Genomic DNA, 16,999 nt, shown 5'->3' with positions numbered 1-16,999 from the left:
CCTGTAGACGTCTCTGGCCGTGATCCCTTTCTTCTCCCTCCCTTTCTTCTGACAGTCCACTATCCACCCTTCCTCAACCTCCATGAAGCCGGAGCACAGACGCCTGTCTCCAGGGCGATATTCCTGGCCTCCAGGCACCCACAATCTCTTCTTGGAAAGGGCAGGGGGATGTGGAAAAAAAAAGTCTGGTTCCCTCCCCTTCGGACTGAGGCTTTCGCTTTCACTTCCTCCTCCGAGAGCCGACAGATCTCCGGTGCGGGCGATCATGGCGCTCCAGGAGGTGTGCGGAGCCACCCGAGGGCAGTGCGAAGACTGGGCTCTTCCCGGCACGGGAAGCAGACACCGCTCGGACCCGGGACACTACAGTTTCTCTCTGAGATCTCCGGAGCTCGCCCTTCCCCGGGGAATGCAGGTTGGGGCTTTGGGGAACCCCGAGGGGATGAGGGAGTAAGGCGCAGAAGAATGGAGGGGCTGCTTTGGGACTGCCCGCGGCGGGGCTCGCGCAAGGGGGCGTCCATTACGCCCAGAGGGCAACGTCCAGACTCGGACCCCTGGAAGAAGCTACCTGGGGCTGAGGGGCTGATCGCCTGAGGGTTTGGAAGTGCAGGTTAGGGAATGGGACAAAGAGGTGACGTGGGGCTCCCAGCGGAAGAAACGGCTCCCATGTCCTTTTTCCACCGCACACAAATCTCGAAGCCTTTTTCAGGGGCTTATCATATGATTTTTTTTTTTTTTTATCATATGATAATAGAAGGCTGTGTAGTGTCTTGGAAAACCTATGAACTTTGGCGGCTCGCCTGGCCTCGCCTCAGCAACCCATTGTTGTGTGACTGGGATCAGTCTAGATCTCAGACCCCTCTTCTGCAAAATGGGGATGCTAGTCAAACATAGCTAAATGAGCTATGAGTGGGGAAAACATTAAAAAAAAGTCACCCTTAAATCCTTAGTTATGGTAGCATTTGTTTGCTTTCATTTCTATCGCACTGGAAAATAAAAAAGGTTGATGCCATGTGCTTCTTTTCCTTCTCCCAAGCCATTTCCTCCTGGAGTTTGTTGATTAACTTACATTTACTGGTGGTTGGTGAACTTTTCCACATCTCCTCACCTCCATACTCTCTAAAACCCTTACCTGGAGCGTCCTGCCAGAAGGTTTTCACTGCCCCTTTCTCCACTCTTTCGCTCACTAGCCAACTGAATTCTTCTGGTCCCTGAGTGGGGACAGAGAAAGGAACGTTTGCATTGAGATGAACCATGGCACCACCACACTAGCCTTCAAGTTCCAGCATGGAGTGATTGTGGCAGTGGATTCCCGAGCCTCCGCTGGAACTTACATTGGTGAGTGTGTGTGCTCCAGCAGGCAGATTCTGGGGAGCTGGACCCTCCTATCAGCAGAAGCCCAACATCTGCACCAAACGAGAAACTAATACTGACTTAGGACACACAGGGAGAGCTGTGGGGTCATTATAACTCTTTCAAAACTCCATATTCTTCCAGCCAACTTACAGACTAAAAAGGTGATTGAGATTAACCCTTACCTGCTTGGCACCATGTCTGGCTCTGCAGCTGACTGTCAGTACTGGGAGCGTCTGCTGGCCAAGGAGTGCAGGTGAGCGAGGCTTCTCATCTCCCTTTCTAAGCCTAGTGGTCAATCCCTGTATGCCTCGGATCACTGCTCCTCACTGTTTCCTCTGTGTTTCTCCTTTGTGCTAATATAGTATTTCACACAACATCCTTTTCGTGATAACCCACCCTTCCAAATCAGCCTGTGCTCCTGCTAACGAGCCAGATAATTTGTCCAGTTATTTATTACTGACACCGTCAACCCTAGTGGGAAGTATCATTTGTTAGGATTGTTTTTTGTATTTTAGGTGCCTGGGATTCTAAATCCCTCCCTCTTCCTTATATCCTACGGAATAATTCATTTCAAATGGTTATCTCCCCAACCATTTTTTGCCCCATCAAGTGGGTGGCTCAGAGAGCTAACCTTCCCCGCTGTCTGTAAGTTCTCCCTGTCGTCCTCACCCAGGTTGTACTACCTGCGGAATGGGGAGCGCATCTCAGTGTCAGCAGCCTCCAAACTGCTCTCCAACATGATGTGCCAGTACCGGGGCATGGGCCTCTCCATGGGCAGCATGATCTGTGGCTGGGACAAGAAGGTGGGTGCTCTCCATTCCCCATGTTCCCCTACCCTTGGATGAGAGATCATTTTCCCCATTGTACACCCCCATTCCCTCCTCTCTAAGCTCCATGCCATGGAAAACACTTGGTTACAGAACTCTTTTAGTGTATCCATGGGCCATTTCTTGGTCCAGGTGTGGACTGAGTGGGTATGTGTTTAATAAGCGTGTCTCTTTTTATAAAGCAGTTGATTCTAAGTGTGTTTTTTCTTTTTTATTTACAATGTTCTACGATGTAACCTAAGTGCTATCCTCATTCAAATGTTCCTGTGGTGATTTTCTTTCTTTTGTACACTTTTTATGGTTCACAATTGAACCTCTGTGTTACCAACACCTCCCTGGTCAATTTCAACCTGGAACTTTCCTTCATCCTGTAGGGTCCTGGACTCTACTATGTGGATGATAGTGGGACTCGGCTCTCAGGAAGTATGTTCTCCACTGGTAGTGGGAACACTTATGCCTACGGGGTCATGGACAGTGGCTACCGGCCTAATCTTAGCCCTGAAGAGGCCTATGACCTTGCCCGCAGGGCTATTGCTCATGCTACCCACCGAGACAGCTATTCAGGAGGAGTTGTCAATAGTAAGAGACCAATGCTTTTACCACCATGCCCGGAGGGTTGGGGGCTGAGAGAATTAAGACTGGGAGAATTAAGACTAAGGGGCAGAGTGGGAAGAGGTTCTCAGGGTCAGAAGAGGGGCATTGAAGTCCCAGGAATAAGGGCTTTGAGTGTGTGTATATGTGTTGTTGCCACTTTTAACATAGCATCATTAACAGGAACATGCTGAAGTGAAAGGTGACTCCATGTTCTTTTCCCATTTGCCCACAGTGTACCACATGAAGGAAGATGGTTGGGTAAAAGTGGAAAGTACAGATGTCAGTGACCTGCTGCACCAGTATCGGGAGACCAATCAGTAATGGTGGTGGCAGCTGGGCAGGTCTCTTCTGGGAGAGCCTGGCCGACTCAGGGAACCGGGCCAGCTTAAGTCCCAGAAGAAGGAAGGGCCTAACTTAAGCCCAGAGAAACTGGCTTGTTGGTCAGTGGGAGTTGGCAGGGTTCATCCTTTTGTGTGTTCTTTATTTCAAAGAGCACCCCACCCCCACCCTGCACCTTTTGGGTATCCCATTAAGCACAATAAAGGAAAACGGTTATAAAATGACTCTGTGTTGTGGCTCAGTGGGGTTGGGGCTATGGTTGTTAGGAGGTGTGGTGAGAAGAGCAGGAAATAAAGAGTGGCGTTTTCCTGGAGAGGAGTCTCTGGGTGGTGCAAACAGTTAATTTGCTCAGCTGCTAACTGAAAGACTGGAGGTTGCAATCCACCCAGAGGTGTCTCGGAAGAAAGGTCTGGCAATCTACTTCTGAAAAATCTGCCATCGAAAACCCTGTGGAGCACAGTTCTACTCTGACACATATGGGGTTGTCATGAGTTGGAATTGACTTAATGGCAACTGGCTGGTTTTCCTGCAGAAGACACTCAAACCTCTACCAAGATTTTGTTCCCCAAGAAATGGGATCTCCCCAACTATTTCTCCTGGGTTTTCCTTCCATACTCATCTTTCCAGGACCTCAGGAAGGGTGATCACTGTTATCTATGATCACTTCTTTGCAATTTCACTTAGGGTTAAGATCCTTTTTATAGCAGCACAAACTGGAGACTCCTGTATGGTCCATTGTTAGTGGTTTGGGTTTTTGGGAGTAGGGCACCTACAACAACCCTTTTTGACTTTGTAGAGTGGGATGAAAAAGCCTTCACCTCAACATATATGCAGTAATTGTAAACACCTTGCCATTTAACCCAAGTAGCACTTAGAGATATTGGATATTGAATATGAAGATGGACATTAGGGGTTCAGTTTCATTATGTGTCACACCTCATTGCCAGATGTCAGGACCATGACTGAAGGGGAAGAAGAGATAAGGCGGATTCTCTGAAGTGGGGAATATGAGGAAAAAGTAAAACAACCAGGTTAGAAAAAAAAAGAGGACATAAGATTTTCTGAATTATGTTGGAGTGACAGTTGGATGGTACCTCTGAGAGGAGAGTTAGTCAAGGTAAGAGCTGGAAAGCAGGAAGCAGTTGAGCGTGGAGGTTTTTTTTTTTTTTTTTTTCACTAGGGAGAGATCCTTACAATCCCAGAAATGAATAAGGTTGGAGCAATTTTAGTAATCCCCTACTTCAAATACCCTCCCTCTTATTTTAAACATTAAGTGACTCATTGGTAGTCACACCGGTAACATTTCAGGAGGGTGGTTTGGAACCTAAATGATCCTTTCTTTAGGTATTTTTTGAGTTTGGAAGATAGTTCCATCCTGAAGAGTTATTTCTGGAATAAACAAATCTGCATGTTCCATATATAGACTCTGAATCAGGCAGGAGCCACAGAAGGTTATTCTCACCACTGTTAAAGTAGACCCAGAGGCAAAGTCCAGTGCCTGGCATTCCCTTCACATACTGAAGGTACTCCCAACATAATCTGGAGTACAGATTTAGAGGCTTCTGAGCATCAATCCTGCTCAAGGTGTCCTGTTGAGAAAGAGAATAAAGATAAAGGGCCACTTAAACTAAAAATCTGTAAGTGGAAATCCCCTTAGGCCCTGGTGAGAGTGACTAAAAAACAAACAAAACAAACCCGTTGCCCTCCGGTCGATTCCAACTCATAGCGACCTTACAGGACAGCACAGAGCTGTCCACAGGGTTTCCAAGGAGCGGCTGGTGGATTCGACTTTGGTTAGCAGCCAAGCTCTTAATCACTCACTGCACCACTAAGGGCTCCAGTGAGAGTGCCTAGAGCTTTCTGTTTAGGAGAGGTCCTTTGTGTTTCTCACTCAGGGTCTGGCTCTGTTCTTAAAAAATTACCTCCCTCTAAAACTGGAGCTTTGACAGGAGAGCAGGGCAGTCACTGTCAGTGGGTTCAGACCTTGAGGTCATAACTGACAAAATCCAGTGGCTCTCCAATTGTAAAGAATCCCAATTCTTGAGATGGATTAATTTACCTGATGACAATTTTAAAAATGTCAGTAGTTTTATATCACAGAGTAAATGCCGTCAAGAGTGGAACTCATTAGTGGCCTGGCAGGCGCGCACAGGCATTCGCGGGCCTGGCTCTGTGCTCTGGCTGTCTCGCGCGCCCCCTCTTGGCCGCCCAGCCCCGAACGAGGGCGTGGCGCAGGAAGCGAAAGCGAAAGCGGCACTAGCCCGGACGCCCTGCCCTGGAGAGCGTCGCTGCCAAATTAGGGGCCAACTAAGTAGGGCAGCTGGCGCGGGTTTCTGAGCTCAAAGCTCAGCGCCTGACGGAAGACCTCTGGAGCTGCAGCCCCCAAGCCGTCTCCGGTGAGTTCTGGGGCTAGAAAACTGGAGCGCCGCGGGGAATGCATCCCAACCCACTACCCGCGCGTCGCGGTTCCCGACCCTCTGGACCGCGGGGAGTGGCCCGGCGCGGAGCAGGGGTCGCCAGACTGCTAGGAACTCGGCGGCGGCAGGCGGAGGTGGGGTGAGGGGAGGGCTGTCAGGGAAGAGTTTTTTTTTTTTAAAGGAGATGGTTCCTGGTGTTCCCGCTCCCCATCTCCCTCTGACAGGCAGCATGACCTTCTGTAGTAGCAGGGAACTGATGAGCACGGGGTACCCAGGGGATCTTTCAGCTGACGGGTTGGGAGAGATGGGGGTGCAGGGATAGGGAGAAGGATTGAGACTTCACTTCCCTAATTTCGTACCTTCTCTCTGGGTGGCACAAACGTTTTGCACTCACCTACTAACGAAAAGTTGGCAGTTCGAATCCACTCAGAATACATAAAAGATTACAAGCCAAGAAAACTCTATTAGGGCGAAGTTCTACTCTGTAACACATGGGGCTGCATGAGTCAGATATAACTGACTTTTTTTTTTTTTGGTTTTTACCCACAGGTGGCGCCATGCCGCGCCTTGACCTGAGACCCTGGGTCTGCCTGCTGCTGCTGGACTCAGCCTTTCTCTGGGTGCTCCAGGGGACTCTGGGGGCTCTGCTTCCTGGAGGGCTTCCAGGCCTATGGCTGGAGGGGGCCCTGCGACTTGGAGGGCTGTGGGGGCTGTTAAAGCAGGGAGGACTGCTGGGATTTGGGGGGACACTCCTGCCCCTGCTCTGCCTGGTGATACCCTTGTTTCTCTCGCTGAGGGCCCTGGTCCCAGGGGCCTTGCGTGCACCCCCAGTCAGAGTGGCTTCAGCCCCTTGGAGCTGGCTGCTGGCTAGCTATGGGGCTGTAGCGCTAAGCTGGGCATTGTGGGCGGTGCTGAGTCCTCAGGGAGCCCCTGCCTCTGCCCAGGAGAGGAAGCAGGGCCAGGAGAACAAAGCCTTGATGTGGAGGCTGCTGAAGCTCTCCAGGCCAGACCTACCCTTCCTCGCGGCGGCCTTCTTCTTCCTTGTTATGGCCGTTTGGGGTGAGTAGGGAGAGGGCGTGGAGAGTTGGAGGTGGGAAAAGGCCCTTGGCACCAGCACTTTCATCTCTTACCCATTATGCCTTTTTCAGGTGAGACATTAATTCCTTACTATTCTGGCCGTGTGATTGACATCCTGGGAGGTGACTTTGACCCCGAAGCCTTTACCAGTGCCATCTTCTTCATGTGCCTCTTCTCCTTTGGGAGGTAGGTGGGCAGTTGGGTCCATTTGCTAGCCCCACATCTTTATGTTGTTGTTGTTAGCTGCTATCGAGTTGGCCCGGCTCATGGTGGCCCCATGCACAACAGCAAGAAATGATGCCTGGTCTTGTGCCATCCCCATGACTAGTTCTGGATCAGGTCAGTGTGATTCATAGGATTTTCGGAAATAGATTGCCAGACCTTTCTTCTTAGTCTGCCTTAATCTGGAAGCTCTGCAGAAACCTGTTCAGCATCACGGCAACATGCAGACCTCCACTCACAGACAGGTGGCGGCTGAGTGTGAGGTGCATTGGCCAGGAATTGAACCCAGGTTCTCGTGCATGGAAGGCAAGAATTCTACCACTGAATCACCACCAAGCTAATCCAAATCTTTGTAGGGGCCCTCGTTTTCCTATCTCCATTTTCATTCCCTTTTGTACGTAGGCATATGTCGTTTAAAACTAAAATATGCATGTATTTATCCACCATTCTGTTCCATCTATTCATTCATCTCTTCATTTACCGTATTTCTCCAACATCTTCAGTGTCAATATTAAGTTATGATAAATAAAATAACAAGGGAATATAGCATAAAATGAGTTTATGTGCCAAGTGGAATGTCTCAACGTTTCTATCTCCGTGAAACTCCATTTCTCTTTACTGCTTCCTACCTCTGCTTTCATATTTTTTCCAGAAAAATTGTTATTGTAAAAATGTGGTTGATATGAGGAATTCTCCAACGTTAGGGACGATAGAGATGGGGAACGGTGTGGATGGGGCTCTGGAGAGCGGGAGGGCAGGTAGTTCCATTGACCCAGTTCCCATAATGAAATATCTGGGACTAGGAAGAGGGAATTTGGGGTCAGGGGAGGAAAGAGACCAAGACAGAGGAGAAGCCTGAGGGATAACCCTGAGGCCAGGTTATTATATGGGCTATTTTTTCCCTAAGCCTGTCTCCAAATGTCTCTCCAGGGTTATCCTCTTGTCATATTGGGCGTGCTTTTCTCTCCTGACAGTTTTTCCTAACTCATTTTGCTGGTCCCTGAAGATCTTAATCTGAGGCTTATCATCTTTCTCTGCAGACTCTTTACTCTTTTCTTTAGCGTTTGCTCTCCCCTCTCTTTTCAGACATATTCAGGAGCTTACTGTCTTAAAATCAGCCCACCAACCAATGGACAGACAAAAATACTGCCTCGTAGGGCCAGGACTAGGGTGAGACACTTGAGGCCCATAGGCTGCAGAATTTAAGGGGTGCTCACTCTCAGGGTAGTACAAGTGCTTCACTTCCCTCACCCTAATCCTGGCCCTAGTGCTTGATAGTGCTCTTTTTTTTTGGCCCAGCTTCACCTAGGATGTCCTCAAAAACCAATTCTTCGTCGTGCCTTCATTCCACACTTGTTACTCTCTGCTGAAACTAACTGCTCAAAAGTGAGTAACTTCTTATTAGCCAATCCAGTGCCTTCCTAAAAATCAGTCCTCAATTCTCCATGCTTCCCTGTAGCATTTGGTAATGGAATAATCTCTTGTTATTGACATCTTCCCTCAGTTAGTGTTTCTGAACTCCCTTTCTACCTCCCAATCCACTCTACCTCTTCTGGAGAAGTTTCCTCTTCTGGACTCTTAAATATGGACTTTTCCTTATGACTTAATATTTTGATCTGTAGAAATAGTTTTCCTACTGAGCTAATTCAGGTCGTCTCTGCAGGTGACTCCCAGACCCATATTTCCAGTGCTGAGCTCCAGTCTTACAAATTCACTTGCCTCCTTGACACTCCCACTGGATAGCTCACTCTCATCTCATGCCGCACAGGCCCAGGGCTCTAGATACATCGTACTCCCTCCTGGTCTTCTTGAAAGTGGCTTCCTCATCTTCCCACTCATGAAACCCCCAGGATTCCAGGCCCCGAGCATCGGCATTGTCTTCCTCGTTTTCAAACAATAACCCTGATATTTTCTATTTTCAAAAATTGTCTCCTGTGACTCGTTCCTTTCCATTCTCACTGCAGTCACCAAAGTTGTCCGTTCATGTCTGGACTATGCCAGCCGCCTCCTATTTGATAGGCTGATTGAATTTGTATTAGAAACCATATCTTTAATTATGTAATTGAAACACCTCTGCTTTCATATTTTTTCCAGAAAAATTGTTATTGTAAAAATGTGGTTGATATAAGGAATTCTCCAATGTCAGGGATGATAGAGATGGGCAACGGTGTGGATGGGGCTCTGGAGAGTGGGAGGGCAGGTAGTTCCATTGACCAAGTTCCCATAATGAAGTATCTGGGACTAGGAAGAGGGAATTTGGGGCCATGGGAGGAAAGAGACCAAGATAGAGGAGAGGCCTGAGGGATAACCCTGAGGCCAGGTTATTATATGGGCTATTTTTTCCTCCATATTTTTTCACTTATGTTACATTCTTTCTTTATGTTTAGCACAGAATGAATTCTGTAAATGTCCATCAATTTGAACATATTAAGATTTTGTTCTCACATCTAGTTCACTATGTCTTCCTTTCTTCTCTGTTTGTTCCTGCCCCTCTTGTCTCTTATATTTCCTTCCCTTTTGCCGCTCTTGGTCCGCTTTCCCCAACTTTGTATTTCTTTTCATTCTGTGCTTTCTCCTCTGCTTTTCTCACCCATTCCCTTCCTTTCTGCGTCTCTCTCTCCCCTTTGCCCTCCTGCTTTCTCCCCTTGCCCCCCAGCTCACTGTCTGCAGGCTGCCGAGGCGGCTCCTTCCTCTTCACCATGTCCAGAATCAACTTGCGGATCCGGGAGCTGCTCTTCTCCTCCCTGCTGCGCCAGGACCTTGGCTTCTTCCAGGAGATTAAGACAGGTGGGGCTTGGAGTCCAGGGCTGGGATACCCCGGGAGGCTCCTTGCTCCTCAGTTGCTTGCCACCTGCAGCCTCTCCTGCCTTTGTCCAGGATGCTGGGGCCTGGATAGGGCAGTGAGGCAGCCTCCCTACAGCCTCTTTGCAAGTCAAGGCTGGTGTTTAGAGGAGGGGACTGTTTCAGAGGGAAAAGTTAGGAGGGAATTTCTGGGGGCTCTGTCTTATGCTTGGTGTCCTTACCTGCTCTGTCTTCCCCAGGGGAGCTGAACTCACGGCTGAACTCGGATACTACCTTGATGAGCCGCTGGCTTCCTTTTAATGCCAATGTACTCTTGCGAAGCCTGGTGAAAGTGGTGGGACTGTATAGCTTCATGCTCAGCCTGTCACCTCGACTCACCCTCCTCTCTCTGCTCAATGTGCCCCTCTCATTAGCCGTTGATAAGGTGTACAATTCACGCCATCAGGTACGTGTGGATGTTAGGGAACCCCAAGGGGACACTAAAACTTAGAGAGGAAGAAGACTCCCCATTCGTTGCTAGAGGCTCTCCTAGAGGTCTTCTCAGCCCTTAGAGCAGAAGTTCTTAGCTGGGAGGTGGGGTGAGAGTCCATGGACGGGCTTCAGGCAGTCCATGATCCCCTGAGACTTAGGAAAAATTGTGAGTGTGTGTGTGAGTTTTTCTGGGGCGATGATAACTTTTATCAGATTCTTAAAGGAGTCTATATTGACTTTCCCCATAAAAAACAACCTGTTGCCATCAAGCTGATTCTGACTCATAGCGACCTTATAGGACGGAGTAGAACTGCCCCATAGGGTTTCCAGAGAGCGACTGGTGGGTTCGAACTGCTGACCATTTGGTTATCAGCTGAGCTCTTAACCACAGGGTAGAGAACTTTTATAATCAGAAGAGGGAATTTGAGTGTAGAGAAAGTAGAATGTGTGGCCAGGAGGTCCTGAGTTTGAATGTCCGCTCCACCATCTCTTAATTCGCTGTGGCTCCTTGGCCAACTACTCCCCAGTTTCTCATCAGATATGAGTTGGTATGAATGATCTCATATGAGGTAAAAAACGGAGCATGTATCTCCTACCCTGCCTAGCTTCGAGAGCTCAATAATTTTGTTTCCTCCCTCCTTCACTCTCATTATTCCTTCTGGAAGGAAGAGGGATATTTTTAGGTAGATTGGGGAACACCCTCAGGGCTGGAATGAGACATGGGCCTGCTGTCTTCTGCCTCACGGACCCTATATCCCCCGCCCCACTTTTCCAGGCGGTACTCCAGGAGATCCAGGATGCTGTGGCAGGGGCAGGGCAGATAGTGCGGGAAGCAGTTGGAGGGTTGCAGACTGTCCGGAGTTTTGGGGCAGAGGAGTGTGAGGTCTCTCGCTATAGGGAGGCCCTTGAACGTTGCCGGCAGCTGTGGTGGCGGCGAGACCTGGAACGAGCTCTATACCTGGTCTTCCGGAGGGTGAGATGGAGAGGGTGAGACAGCCCAGTGGCGGGTGGGAATAGCCCAGGGAGGGGGTAGGGGGAGGGATGGGGAGCTTACATTTGGTCCTGCTGTTCTGTTCAGTGTCATAGGGGCAGGGAGAGGGAAAGAATGGCCAGACTCCTCAGCCTCATCTCTGTCTTCTCCCCCACAGCTGCTGCAGTTGGCAGTGCAGGTGCTGATGCTGAGCTGTGGCCTGCAGCAGATACTGGCCGGGGATCTCACGCAGGGCGGGCTGCTCTCCTTTCTGCTCTACCAGGAGGATGTGGGACATCACGTGTTTGTGAGTGATGAGCCTGCGCTTGCAGCCTTTTCTCCCCTGTTTTTCATTCTGGTTTTCTGGGCCTTTTTTGGGCTTTACTTGCTCCCTTTAAAAAAAAACCTCATTTTGTTATGGAGAATTTCAAACATATGCCAAAAAAAAAAAAAAAAAAGAGAAAGTAATGGAATGAACCCCTACTTACCTATCACCTTGTGCCTTAGTTATCTAGTGCTGCTATAACAGAAATACCAAAAGTGGATGGGTTCAACAAACAAGTTTATTCTCTCACAGTCTGGTAGGTTAGAAGTCCAAAATCAGGGCGTCAGCTCCAGGGGAAGGCTTTCTCTCTCTGTTGGCTCTGGAGGAAGGTCCTTGTCATCAGTCTTCCCCAGACTAGGAGCTTCTCAGTGCAGGGACCCTGGGTCCGAATTATGTGCTCTTCTCCTGGCACTACTTTCTTGGTGATATTGAGGTCCCCGTCTCTCTGCTCGCTTCTCTCGTTTATATCTCAAAGGAGATTGACTTTAGACAAAACCTAATCCTGTAGATTGAATCCTGCATCATTAACACAACTGCCGCTAATCCTGCTTCATTAACAATGTAAGAGGTGGGATTTATAACACATAGGAAAATCGAGTCGGATGACAAAATGGTGGATAATCACACAATACTGGGAATCATGGCCTAGCCAAGTTGACAGATATTTTTTGGGGACACAATTCAATCCATGACAGCTGGCTTGGTGTCATCCAAGTAAGTGATCACCTCATGGTCAATCTTGTTTCATCCATTGCCCCATCCCTGTCCCTCGCCTGTGTTATTTTGAAGCAAATTCCAGATATAATTTCATCTGTAAATATTTAAGTATGTATCTCTGAAATATAAACCCCTTTAAAAAATATAAGCACAAAGCCCTCATCATACCTAAAAAATTAACAGTAATTGTTTAAATATGCCAAATAGCTAGACAGTGGTTTGATTTCTGTTTATCTCCTACATGCACTATATGTATATATATTATAGTTTGCTTCAATCAGGATTCAGATAAAGTTCACATTTGTATATATTAATATATGTATATGTGTACACGTATGTGTATATATGTATGTATGTTAAAAAAACAATAACAAAACTCGGTGCCATCCAGTTGATCTGACTCATAGCAACCGTACAGGACAGAGTAGAACTGCCACATAGGGTTCCAAGTAGCTGCTGGTGGATTTGAACTGCCGACTTTTTGGTTAGCAGGCTGAGCTCTTAACAACTGCGCCACCAGGGCTCCGTATATATGTATATGTATACGTATACGTATATGTGCTGGAAACCCTGGTGGCATAGTGGTTAAGTACTATGGCTGCTAACCAAGAGGTCGGCAGTTTGAATCCACCAGGTGCTCCTCGGAAACTCTGTGGGGCAGTTCTACCCTGTCCTATAGGGTCGCTATAAGTCGGGAAAGAAAAAAAAAAAGAGGTATATGTATAATATATATAAGTACATACGCACACAATTGTTGAAGAAACGGTGTTGTTTGTACTATAGAGTTTTTTTGTAGTCTGGATTTTGTTGATTGATTCCCTGTGATAGTATCTAGTATATTTCTCTGTCTCTGTGTTTCATGTCAGTTTATAAATAAATCTAGAGGCTTGTTAGAGCAAGTCTTTTTAATATATTAAAAATAATTTTTTGGAAGACAAGCATACTTTGTAGGTGGTAGTATGCTCTTTAGGAAGCACGGAACGTCTGGCCCTCTCTTTGTGAGGTCACCAGCTGTCATTGCTCAGTGCTCAGATCCATTAAATTATTTAGGGGCTACAAAGCTGTGCTATTGTATCATCCCTTCAGTTATTAGTTGGAGTATACCTATCAAGGGAAACGTCCCCATATCTGCTATTCGGTTACCCAGGGGACAGTGTAACTAGGAGAGAAAAGATCAGCATCTGACTCTTTCCCTGTATTTACCAGTTTTCAAAAATAATTAGCTGCTTCATCTTGGGCTTTATTTTATAATTTTCCTAGACATTTGTGAACTGTTTTTTTCTGTGTAGAGAACTGTGCCAGACATTCTAGTGACTGCAAAGTTGACTTAGGCACAGGGCCTGTTTTTAAGGAGTTTTCTGTCTAGTCAGGCTCTAGTCAGGCAAGACAGAGCTGGGCACGAATTAAAAAAAAAAAAATAGAAACAGGTAATTGAAGAGGTCTGGGGATAGAAGTCATGATGTTGGGATGAATAAGGACTTCTTTCTCCTTACCATTGCAAATTGGAACGCTGGAGGTATTGGTGCCACTTTTAAATTCTGACCAAATTGTACACTGAACAACAGAAAATCTTTTCTGGGTAAGAGGGAGGAGGAGCCTGGTTGTGGGTGGAGCATGGCTGGGGAGCGGAGGGTGGCAGAGGAGTTGGAACGTTGGCTTATTAGACACTTGGTTTCTGGTGAGGGTACGTTTGATTAGCTAACCCTCGTTCCTGTATTCCAGAGACTGGTATACATGTGGGGAGATATGCTGAGCAACGTGGGAGCTGCCAAGAAGGTTTTTTGCTACTTGGATCGAAAGCCGAACCTGCCCCCACTGGGGACATTGGCCCCTTCCACTCTGAAGGGGCATGTGGAATTCAGAGATGTCTCCTTTGCGTATCCCAATCGCCCTGACCAGCCTGTGCTCAAGGTGCCTGAAAGAGGCCACAGTGAGGAGACCCTGCCCCCAGCTCCCTGCCGCTTGCTCATGCTTGATGAGGCCCTGCAGCCTCCAGATCATTTACCTCTGAGAGCTTATCTTGCCTGGGATGGGAAAAGAAAGGGAGGGGTCTCAAGGAAGAAGAGGTAGACCCCTAACTCTCCCCTGGCTTTTCTAGGGGCTGACGTTCACCCTTAGTCCTGGTGAGGAGACCGCGCTGGTAGGGCCCAATGGGTCTGGGAAGAGCACAGTGGCTGCCCTGCTGCAGAATCTGTACCAGCCCACAGGTGGTCAGCTGCTGCTGGATGGGAAGCCCATCTTGGAATATGAGCACTGCTACCTGCACAGAAAGGTGGGTGGGGAGGGAGAAGAGGGATGGGAGCGGGAGAGAAGGAGCATGCACAGAGAGAAGGGGGGGACCATAGGAAGCAACACAAAGGGCCCATTTTGGTGGAGGTAGGGGAGGCGCACAGGAGGGTCTCTGTCACAGGGGCTTTGCACACAGCCCTCTGTTCTCGTCCACTCCGTACAGGTGGTTTTGGTTGGGCAGGAGCCTGTGCTTTTCTCAGGCTCTGTGAGGGACAACATTGCTTACGGGCTGGAGAACTGCAAGGATGAGGAGGTTATGGCCGCTGCCAAGGACGCGCATGCAGATAAATTCATCGCGGAAATGGAGCATGGGATGCATACAGGTACCTTCTGCAAACGATAGGCCTGTCCTTCAGTCAAAAGAGAAAATGAAACTTTCTCGTGGGGTGAGGATGCTGTCTCACAGAGAGTTTTCTTATAACTGCATGTTTACTACTTACCTGCCTTTTCTCTTATTCCCACTTCTCCGCCTTCCCCAACACCATGAATTCTCTAGCCTGTTTCTTGTTCATGAGTTTTTGTTCCCAGAGAGCCATGCAGAAGGAGTGCCTTCTCCATGTGGGCAGCCTCATCAGGTCCTCACCCCCACAGCCTCCTTGTCCCAGGGCCTCATATCTCCTAACTGGTTCTTGTGGAAGTACCAGTAGTGCCCTTGTTCCTACTTGTGGTGAAGAATGTTGTTTGTGGCCACTTGTGTCTGAGGAAGTGTGTTTCTCTGATTCTCTCAGATGTAGGAGAGAAAGGGAGCCAGTTGGCTGCAGGGCAGAAACAGTGCCTGGCCATTGCCCGGGCCCTTGTACGGGACCCACAGGTCCTCATCCTGGATGAGGCCACCAGTGCCCTGGATGCTGAGTGTGAGAAGGCGGTGAGTGCTGGGGACCAGCTTAAATCTGGGGTGGGAGGGATGGGAGAGTGGGACCTGAGGGACCATGTTTGAAGGGTCAGCATGTACAAAATTGGGCAGGAGGCGGATGAATGGTCCACTAGTGGAAATATCAGTGCCTTCTTAGGATTGGGGACAAAGGATGGGGAGGGATGGAGAATACAGTGTGGGTGGGGACATCTCTGATTTCTCTACCTGTGGTGGTATAGGGGATAGAGAATGGCAGTGCAGACCTTCATCTACCGCTCTTTCCTACCTTCTCCTGTTCCCCACCTTCTTTACCTTAAGCCAGAGTGGCTGGATGGGGCAAACAGTTAATATCCTCGGTTGTTAACCGAAATGGTGGTGGTTCAAGTCCACCCAGAGACTCCTCAGAAGAAGGCGTAGCGATCTGCTTCTGAAAAGCCAGCCATTGAAAACCCTGTGGGGAACAGTTATACTCTGACACACATGGGGTTGCCATGAGTTGGAACTGACTTGAAGGCAACTATCAACAACAACACCTTTGCCTGGGTGGTGCAAACAGTGAACGTGCTTGGCTGCTAACTGAAAGGTTGGCGTTCAAGCCCACTTAGAGGTGCCTTGGAAGAAAATCCTGGCAATCTACTTCTAAAAGATCAGCCATTGAAAACCCTATGGAGCACAGTTCTACTCTGACACACATGGGGTCACCATGAATCACCTTAATGGCAAATGGTACTGGTTACCCTAAGATGCAAGAGATGGTGCTCAGTTGGGATGTGATATCCATCTCATATCTTTCTGAGGTTTCATGGTCCTCCCCCTTCAGCTGCAGGACTGGAGAGCCCGTAGGGGTCGAACGGTGTTGAAGATTGCTCACAGGCTGAAGACAGTTCAAAATGCTGACCGGATCCTAGTGCTCAAGCAGGGGCAGCTGGTGGATGAGGCCGAGCTCATGAAGCAGCAGGACGCCTATGCCCGTCTGGTGCAGCGGCAGCTGGAGACCTGAGGTCCAAGGGACACTGGGTCTTTCTCATGGACATCTCCACAGGCCAGGGTGGCTCCTGCTTTGAGTTTCCCTGGGGCTGTGCCCCTGGGTAGTTGTTCCTGGAGCTGGAGCATGATGGAGATATGCTTTTTGGGGATGTGGTGGGGGCGGGGGGGGTCGGGGAGGTGGGGGTATCACCTTATTTCCTGGTTGAACAGAGCCTTGTTTGGTACTGTTGTGGCATAATAAATATATTTAAAAATTGTTTTTCATTATTACATCGACAATATACATTCATATAGAAAATACAGAAAAGTACCAAGAAAAAAAAGCTACCCATTGTCTTACCACAACCACCAGTACTATTTTGTTGGATTGTCTTAATCTTTTATTTTTTCTTTGAGATGCTATTAAGCAATATATCATAAATATTCATGAAGTTGCTCTTCCTTATCTGTTTCCTCTTCCTACTGGTGTCTGATATTTTAGGGAAACTGGAGTATGGAGAATACAGCATAGTTCAATTATCAGTGTTAATAATTATATTGATACCATGTATAGAGTTTTAATATGCACAGGAACCTATGCTAAGTGCTTTTCTTGGATTATCACTTTTATTCCTTATCCACAACCCTATGAAATTGGTTACTATCATCCCCATTTTACAGACGAGAAAAACTGAGGCTCAGATTAAATAACCTTCCCCAGGCTACAGAGTGGTACAGTTGGAATTGGAATATCCAGGCCTAGCCCAAGAGCTCACA

The 16,999-nt window shown here is 48.1% G+C and overlaps 2 protein-coding genes across 2 annotated transcripts; both read left to right on the top strand.

Moving 5' to 3' along the window:
• Positions 1-205: 205 nt before the first annotated feature.
• PSMB8 (proteasome 20S subunit beta 8) lies at positions 206-3,318 on the top strand. Its single transcript, XM_003421049.4, has 6 exons — positions 206-412; positions 1,188-1,335; positions 1,495-1,606; positions 2,027-2,156; positions 2,555-2,759; positions 3,007-3,318. The coding sequence occupies exons 1-6, from the start codon at positions 266-268 to the stop codon at positions 3,093-3,095; spliced, it is 831 nt and encodes a 276-aa protein (XP_003421097.3). The 5' UTR covers positions 206-265; the 3' UTR covers positions 3,096-3,318.
• Positions 3,319-5,377: 2,059 nt separating this feature from the next.
• On the top strand, positions 5,378-16,511 carry TAP2 (transporter 2, ATP binding cassette subfamily B member). Its single transcript, XM_064284248.1, has 12 exons — positions 5,378-5,509; positions 6,080-6,589; positions 6,679-6,793; positions 9,486-9,616; positions 9,871-10,076; positions 10,878-11,075; positions 11,251-11,379; positions 13,837-14,025; positions 14,213-14,386; positions 14,567-14,726; positions 15,132-15,268; positions 16,077-16,511. The coding sequence occupies exons 2-12, from the start codon at positions 6,088-6,090 to the stop codon at positions 16,254-16,256; spliced, it is 2,121 nt and encodes a 706-aa protein (XP_064140318.1). The 5' UTR covers positions 5,378-5,509; positions 6,080-6,087; the 3' UTR covers positions 16,257-16,511.
• Positions 16,512-16,999: the final 488 nt, after the last annotated feature.

This window comes from Loxodonta africana, chromosome 1 (genome assembly GCF_030014295.1).
Source record: "Loxodonta africana isolate mLoxAfr1 chromosome 1, mLoxAfr1.hap2, whole genome shotgun sequence".
In the NCBI taxonomy this organism is placed as follows: Eukaryota; Metazoa; Chordata; class Mammalia; order Proboscidea; family Elephantidae; genus Loxodonta; species Loxodonta africana.
The sequence above is the reverse complement of the archived record's forward strand: the minus strand, read 5'-3'. Positions and strand labels throughout refer to the sequence as shown.